This window comes from Cyprinus carpio, chromosome A13 (genome assembly GCF_018340385.1).
Source record: "Cyprinus carpio isolate SPL01 chromosome A13, ASM1834038v1, whole genome shotgun sequence".
NCBI classification, from domain to species: domain Eukaryota; kingdom Metazoa; phylum Chordata; class Actinopteri; order Cypriniformes; family Cyprinidae; genus Cyprinus; species Cyprinus carpio.
Window position 1 is genome coordinate 6,186,490 of NC_056584.1, and position 8,822 is coordinate 6,195,311.

Consider the following 8,822-nt stretch of genomic DNA (forward strand, 5'->3'; position numbering starts at 1 on the left):
AATTTCGACAGTGAAGTAAACACATTTTATCTTTTTATTTCCTCCGGCATTATTATAATTATTATTATTATACAAATGAAAACTTAAATTAATCTTTGTTGTGAATGAGCATGTTATTTCAAAAGGGATTTATTTATTTTTTTCTGTAACTTGGGAAATATTATATAAATCAGTATTAAAAAACTCAATTCTTTTTTTTAAATTACTTTGTGTGTCACGTTTTCTAAACACATTTTTTTTTTAAATCATACTGTTCTGTTCATACGGATATTACTGTTTACAGTGTAGTGCTTTTAATAAAATAAAAAGCGCGTTGACAGTGGAATGCGGAAGTCCATCCATATGGTATGTACATCACCGGTGAAAAAAAAAAAAAAAAAAAAATGACATCCGTTACGACGTCGGCGACGATCTGACAGAGGTGCGGCAGAACCGAGCCGATTTCCACCGACCAAACAGCACATTATATGCTTGGTAATTACTTTAAAATACATTTGAACGGACTCAGAAGCGTGCATGATGATCAGAGAGTGGACGCGTTTGGTTCATCAACAAACGGAGTGCACTGAGGCGACAGGAAGAATATTACAGTTTCGAGGAATTTAAATATATCTGAGATCATGCCATATGTCCCTCTCTCAGTCTTGCTCAGAATAACATCTCTGGCTTTGCCTGCAGATTAGATTACGCTCTTTCTGAAGTGTATTTTATTGTTGTGTGCTTTCGAGTAACCGTAAGTGCGAGTTATTTAAGCACGAGCTGTACACATCGTATTCCGTTCCAGTGTGTGTATGTGTGTGTGGTGTGTGTGTGTTGTTTGTGTGGGCCTCGGTGCAAGAGATACGCTCGGATCGTGCATCTGTGATGTTGAATATATGTCCAATATTATGGCAGGCCGATTTAATCCTTTCCATAATAATATGTGTAGAGTCAGGCATCACGAGGACAGAGGGATTAATCGCACAGTTCTTTGTGCATTTCAGTATGAAGACCTTAAAACGTTCTTGACTTGGATATTTTGAACACAAGGGAGATGAGATGTTTTAAAAGACTAAACACAGTCGGTTGCAGCCCAGTTTAATCCTTTCCCAGAATGCACCGTGTCAATGCACAGTTGTGTTTCCTGTTTACCGTTGGAACGCTTTTGTTTGGTTGTTTGTTTGTTGCAGAGGTTTCAAGTAACGTTTGATTGTTATGGATTTCTTTTGCCACGGTTGATCAGAGAAGGCGAGTTTGTAAATAGATAAGCCTATGGTAAACACGAGAAAATTCGAGATCGGCGAGACTTCGATGAGGAAATACCCTGGCGCGCGCTGAACGTCCGCTTTCATTTTACAGCTCGACATGTTATCGCGTTCCGACCGATTCGACAGCTTACGCACGGACTGCAGAACGGTTCTTCAGGACGGTGTCTGAATATCAGAGTGAACGGTCTCTGGATGTCGGAGCGGATCGTCAGAAGGTTCTCTGAATGCTCAGGGTGCTCTCCAGATATCAAAATGATTCTCCCGAACGCTTTTAGATGTCAGAATGATTCCTCGGGATGTTCTTGTAATGCCAGAATGATTCGGAACGGTATTTTAAATGTCAGAGCGATTCTTAAGAGTGTTCTGTAAACGTCAGAAGGATTCAGAACATGCTGTAAACGTCAGAATGTCAGTTTAGAACCTTCTCTAAATGTACGACTGATTCTTCAGAACGTTCTTATTTGGATCTCGTTAATGTCAATCGTGGAAAAGTCAGCTTGATGTTTGTTAATGTTGCAGATGTATTCAAGGTTTATTATAATGTAGGCATGCACATAAGCGTAAAAGCCTATAAAAATATCCTTGCAAGAGGAAGTGAAATATATTGCAACATAGATCATGAGTCTCCAGCACAAATAAAGTTTTTCTCAGTGGCCTGCGATTAATGTAATGCTGATCTACATGTAGTAATATTTTCCTGTGATTGTACAAAACCTCTGTTTTATCCACTATCTACATTGAATGAACTTCTTTTAACAGAGATAGTTCTTTATTCATTGACACAAATGGGGAGATTCACTTCTGTTTATTTCTAAACCAGACAAATTGTCAGGCATTATTCTAAAAAAAAAAAAAAAAATGGCCTACTGTATGTATGTTATTATTGCTGGTACTTTTCCATCAAACTCAAGATTATTATTATTTTTGTTGTTGTTGTTTGTTTTTGTTTCCTACTAGGATTAGCTGAGGTGTAAATTAAGCCTGGACTAGTCACAGCCCCCCAGAGAGAAAACAACAGAAGGGCCGTGAAGATCAGCCCTGATGGAAGAGACAGAAACAGAGCTGACCTGCTCCGAGCAGGACGCTTTAGGAGCAGACTTCATCACGGTGGAACTTGACACCCAGCCCATCGAATATGTGGTCAAGTGGGCCGATGTGGGCTCAAAATTCACTATAACCTGCGTGAAAAAGGATTTGGACGAGACCTCCGATCAGATGGTCAAAGTGGAACCGGACGAGACCTTCTTTGTCCCTTACGACACAGTTTTCCCAGAATGTGACGAAGCAGCTCTAGATTTGATTGCGACGCATGAGGAAGAGGTGGGCAGCGAGTCAGACTTCAACGACCACACAGAAGCAGGGAATAGCCAGTTGTGCGAAGAGGAGGACATTTCTGATATTTGCTGGGAAAGGGAGGTGTCTCATGCCAGAGCGTATAACTGCCGCTTCTGTGGCAAGAGCTACAGCCATTCCTCCAGTCTCGCTCGCCATCTGCACGTACACTCGGATAGATCGTCCCTCTCTTCCTCTAAAGGTTTCAGCAAGTTGTGCGACAGAAAAAAGGCTCTCCAGTGCAATCTATGTGGGGTGCGGTGCAACGGCAAGCGGCTTTTGGCGATACATAAGAAATGCCACAAAACCAAGAGACTGCACACGTGCAACACATGCGGCAAAACGTTCAATCACAGCTCGAGTCTGTCGCGGCATCGGTTAATCCACAAAAAAGGCTTGGATAAAAACATCAGACCGTTATACCCAACTCCAACCCCGGCTCCCATCGTGACCCAGAACAGTTTCCCCTCCGGCCACGGCACGAGTAAAAGAACGGTCTCCTCAGGCGAGCGAGAAAAGCAGTACCAGTGCGCGCAATGCGACAGGGTCTTCAGCCACTCCGCGGGACTCTCTAAGCACCAGGTGGCTCACGTGCGACAGCTGCTCAACTCTTACACGCACGGCAACGACTCGCTCGACAAGTCCTCGGACCTCAAGATCCGCCTGAAGCTCTGCTCCCGCGACAAGCCCAACTACTACACCCTGTGCAAGAAGAACAAGCACAGTAAAGGGGGCAAGAAGAGGTTGTGCCCGCCGGATGATGAGCGGCCGTACCCCAGCTTCCCCCACACCACCAACCTCTCACAGCACGAGCACGAGCACGCCAGCGACAAGTGCTACACCTGCAGCGTCTGCAAGAAGACCTTCATGCGGCTCTCCAACCTCAAGCAGCACCAGCAAACGCACGCTTCGGGAAAACTCTACGAATGCCCACAGTGCGGGAAAACTTTCGTTCACTCCTCCAGTTTCTCACGCCATAAGAAGGTCCACACGATGATAAAATTGTCCCCGAAACAGGAAGACATTAAGTGTGAAGAGGAACTGGTCATCGATGAGGGGGCTCCGCTGGAATATGAGTCCGAGTGAGAAAGACCGAGGTTCTGGAAATTTTTTTTTTTTTTTTTTTTTATTTTTTTATGTAGTAGTTTTTTTGTTGTGTCGTTGGTTGTTTTGTTTTTTTCTTATATTATTATTATAATTATTGTAGTTTTTTTTGGTCTTTTTTGGGTGTTGTATTCACCAAGGTTTTTTTTTTTTTTTTTTTGGTTGACATTCCCTTTTGTTTTGTTCATTCAGTTTATTGGCAAAGTAATTATTTGCAAGCCAAATTCTGTTATCTATGTTCCTTATTTTTTAGGTATCCACAAGAAAAACAAAAGAGAAATGTAGGTGTTATTTATTTTCTTTTTTTTTTTTGCACTGAATCTGTGAATTTAAAATATATTACTTATTAAGGTGTGGGTTGTAGTAGAGGGAGGTGGGGGGCAAAGGTCAGATTGAATTCAAGTTTGTTAGTAGGAACAGGAGTTTTGTATGCAAGAAGTAAATTTATATGCAATTTACTTGAACATTGTTCCAATAAGTGTGCAGTTTGAATCAATTATTTCTCCTTTAATTATATTTAGTGACCCAATTTCCTAGACCAAGAAATTCAAGGCTTTTCTCACCTGAAGTCTGGAGACACAAAAACAGGTTGCTGTATGGTTTTATGGGATATATATATAAATAAAAATATCCAGGTATAAACTGCTGGACGAGTGCAAATGTTGCCCTGAAGTGTTTTGGGGTGTTTCAATTGTTCTGGATTTTAACTAGTTTCCTCAACATGTTGTCTTTGGTACTTATTTCCTCTTTGATGTTCTTTTGTCAAAATATGAAATCCATTGTGTCCATGGAGGGTATTTATGATAATACAATCAATGCTTATTGGACATGGACATGTACAGATGCACTTAAAATATTGTTCATATAAATTTGTGTATGTGTGTGTGCGCGCACTTGAGTGAATATGAGAAAAGAATATACCCGCAAAATATGTGCTTTTTACTTCTGCTGTATATGTGTAAAAAGTTGCAGTTGCAAAAAGAAGTTCTATCTGATTTATTTTTCTGTATCTTCATAAGTTATAGAAATAGGCAAGGGATTTCATATTTTAACAAGCATTGCACTATTGTATTTTTAGACAAGCACTACATCTTTAGGAAATTGGAACGCGACTTTGGATCTTCCGGTCAAAACCTCAAACGAATGAGGCACGGAAATATCTTCCACGCATTTTGAAAAATTGATCAAGTGCCCTCAGCTACTTTGTGTAAGACCAAAGCTCTTCAATGCAGCACTGAAGACCTGCAGTTCAGCTCATCAGAGGTGTGTAATCAGCCTCATGTTGGATCTTCATACGCGTCTGGACTTTTGCTCACCATTTGCTGTCTAAATGGAAATTGTGAATAGCAATTACTAACCTATTTATGGTGTTTGAAAAATGAGATGTTGAGAAGTGTTGGGATGCTCAAGCACTGATACACCCAGAAGATGTTATTAAAAACAAAAAAAGCTCTTGGTACTCCATATAGTTTTTTTTGGAGTTGTTGCTTGTTTTTAAATATTCCTTTTGTTCTTAAAGCATAAGTCATATCCCCCAGGCTTATGGATCTTTTATTGTCATTGTTTTTAATTTCAGTAATATAAGGTTTATCACTCTCCTGTTGACACACTTCATATTTTGATATGAATTTTGTTCTTAAAGCATAAGTCATATCCCCCAGGCTTATGGATCTTTTATTGTCTCCTACATGTTTTTGTATTGTGTTTGCCATTAGATAACAGTTTAAGAGTTCTGTCTTGAATTTTTTGTAATAAATAATTGGTTCATGAATCAGCGGTCTATCTGAATCTTGCTTAAGCTTTGTAGTATGGTTCAGTAATTTCAATTACAGTCCCAGATATAAGACACCAGTCCAGTTGTTACAGATAGTCAATTTACAAGTCTTATTTACTGAGAGATAACTAGGCTTACTTCTATTACAATTTAATAGCATATTTTATTTTATTGCCCAATTGATTCCAAACAAGTCCTTGCTGAAAATGCTGCCCGTAGTTCTGTCATCGGCCAAAAGATGTCAGCAAAAGACAACTTAGGGAAAGGTAAGGTAACACAAACACTTCAGCACATGGTAAGGCTTTGTGTTCCTACGAAATAACATAAAACTGCTAGAATAACTAGACCTGTGTGTGTGTGTGTGTGTGTGAAAAAAAAAATTACCTTTTTTTTTTTTTTCACTTGAATCTCGTGGGAAAATGCACAGCTATATAGATATTTATATTACTAATTCAGTAATATAGACGTTAGGCCTGTTCATAAATGATGGAATTAAAATGTCATGCTTGTGTCTTTTATTAATGTAAAACGCATTGTTTATATGTGGAAGTAGAAGTATAATATCATTACTAGATGAACTGGTGGTAATATCTAGCTAAACTTTTCATTAGGATCATACTATAAAAAAATCAGTTGATGCCCATATTAATTATCATCTACTAAAAATGTGGTATTGATTCGTCTTTGGCAGCACACAAATGCACAAAAGCAAAGAAATATACCTGCTAATAATAAGCATAAGCTGCAACTATATAATGAAGGGAGAATTTGTTGAATATCCCTCACAAAACATACTGTGACAGTACCGTAGTGATGAACACATGATACTGGAATTCATGATCTATCCTGATATTTACATGCTACTCTGGTTCATGGCCAAAACACCATAAACCATAGTACTTGATAATGAAAAGTGTAAAGGGGAGGTGAGTCTATTTTTGGAGGGCCGGTGTCCTGCAGACTTCAGCTTCAACTATAATTAAATACACCTGAAGCAGCTAACCAAGAGGGGAGGTGAGTCTATTTTTGGAGGGCCGGTGTCCTGCAGACTTCAGCTACAACTATAGGCTTGGATACCCCTATATTAAACACATTTCTGTTGTTTTATGCTTTGTTCAGTTAGATGTTGTTTCTTTAAGTTAAGTGTAGGGAAGAGTTTCTTAACCTTTTTGACTCCAAATTTGTCCGAGACCAAATTTGAAGTCTGTTCTTATCCAAGATGATATTAACTTCTGGTACTTCTGTTGTAACCAATACAAAAATGATGCCAGTTTAATTGTGTTTCTATCATTTTAATTAAGATTATGTTAATATAACTAAACTTTTTAAGACTTAAGTCTAATACAACTGAAGTTTTATACTTCTCTGATCGGTTAGGTGTTGTTTACAGATTAATGTTCAGTATAATTCTGCTGTAAATGTAGAAAATTTGAATGTACTGCAGTGAAATTGCGGATATATATTTTCACATTTTTTAAATAGCAACAACAATAATAATAACATATATTTGCATTAAATATATTCTATCTTTATTATTATTGGTGAAAATACATAATAATTGCACATTCCAATTCATTAATTTCACAATTAATTACCAAGAAATGACAAGTAACACATTAAATTAAACATGGAATTTTGAAGTTTGAAGATTGAAATAGTATATTCTTCTATAATGTACTCCAATAATCTTTATTTACAAAATAATATTCTTTTACAGTGTAGGTGTAAAAAACACGACTGCATTTTTCCCTACTGGTGGCGCTCTAACATCAGACGCAGAGCCAGTGCTTGATGAGAAAGACCCCTCACTGTCCCTCCCTGAAATATGTCAGGGTCAGTCATGAGATCCCATCAGATGAAGAGATGAAGAAACAAATGTGTGTGGACACAGAGGCGGGGCGGCGAGAGAAAGAAACATACAGAAAAGAGAAAACAAGTTCCCATTTGAATTCTGGTGCTCCAGCTGGGAGTTCTTGGGCCATCGAAGTGAAGCAATCAAGTTTGCCATTGTTGCCAACCTTGCGGGCTCAGGCTTCCTGGTAACCCTAAAGTGAATTAGCTGAGCTTTTCTACAAGCCTAGAAACAGCTCCTCTGTTCCTCAACAAAAAGCCCATTGAGATGAAGGGAGCGCTGGCCTCCCCAGGCTCTCGGAAAGCCAACCCCGGACCGATGAATGGAAGTTCCAGCTCCCATTAAGACACTGGCCACTGTGGGAAATGCTGGTGATGTCATTATCAATGCATTTCTTACTGTTTTTGTTGCTTTTTCACAGCTTTGGCCCACGGCCTCCCCCTTATCCGCTAGTGTTCCCTTCCTGTTCCCTTTAAACCCCCATTATGAGATGCCTCCCCGTGCAAAACAAAAAAAGGGGGCAAAAACAGAGTGAAGCTCAGTTGCTATGGAAACGTGGAAACAGAACAGCGAATGGGAAGGGAGGGGGTGCTCCTCTTTGAAATCGGTCAGTATGAGAGGGAGTGACAGCACAGACAGAGAGAGAGAGAGAGAGAGGGAGGGGGAGAGAGTGAGAGAGAGAGAGAGAGAGAGACCCGCAAGAATTACAACACTTCAGAAACAAATCTGCAATTCTTCATGGTCCAGCCGTTCACCCAGACAAAGAGTCTGAATGTTCAATTGAGTTTTGGGATCTCACAGTGTCCTGCATCCAGTATGCCCAGACCGCATTGACTGAACTTTATAATTCTTTATAATCCTGAATGAAGTCAAAGTGAAAAAGAGTAAATAAAAGTCATTCATGAGTCATTTCTTTATTTATTTTAAATGTATGTCTATATGGATCTCAGTGAAATCTATATGGGTATTTCAATTAAAAAAAAAAAAAAGTAAATCATCCAGACAAATTACAGTGATGAGAATTAACCTTTTGCTAAGCCCCATCTTTAAAAGCAACTAACCTGTCCTTCCAGCAACTGCTGCTTTCTGACATATTTTCTAGACAATCTTTTACTCTTTTATAATTTATATTGGTGAAAATCCTGTTACAGTGTTGTTACTGGTAACAAAAAATACTAAAACCAGTTTTTGGTAATTAAAATAAAGCTATAACTGAAACAAAAAAATCAAGCTAAACAGAAGTTATATGTAAAAAGCAAAAAACTAACAAAAAGCAAGAACTAACAAAAATGCCAAAAGCACATAATAAAATTAAGAGAAAGACTGAAAATATAAAAATAAAAGATAGGTAAAAATATTAATAGTATATTATAGATGAATACTATACCAGTCATGTGTCATGTCATTATATAGTTTTAAATGAATAGTTACAAATATGGTTAACATAAGACAGACAGGACACACATTTTATTTGTTGTTGTAATTTTAAAATAGTTTTTTTTTAAAGAGCATA

The 8,822-nt window shown here is 38.4% G+C and overlaps 1 protein-coding gene across 2 annotated transcripts; it reads left to right on the top strand.

The window, feature by feature from the left end:
- The first annotated feature begins 345 nt into the window (after positions 1-345).
- LOC109063478 (zinc finger protein 768-like) lies at positions 346-3,670 on the top strand. Of its 2 annotated transcripts, none has more exons than XM_019080547.2 (2): positions 346-474; positions 2,205-3,670. In XM_019080547.2, the coding sequence occupies exon 2, from the start codon at positions 2,289-2,291 to the stop codon at positions 3,663-3,665; it is 1,377 nt and encodes a 458-aa protein (XP_018936092.1). In that variant the 5' UTR covers positions 346-474; positions 2,205-2,288; the 3' UTR covers positions 3,666-3,670. The 2 variants fall into 2 exon arrangements, with proteins under 2 accessions (XP_018936092.1, XP_018936093.1); XM_019080548.2 differs by lacking the exon at positions 346-474 and adding an exon at positions 800-1,462.
- The last annotated feature ends 5,152 nt before the right edge of the window (positions 3,671-8,822 follow it).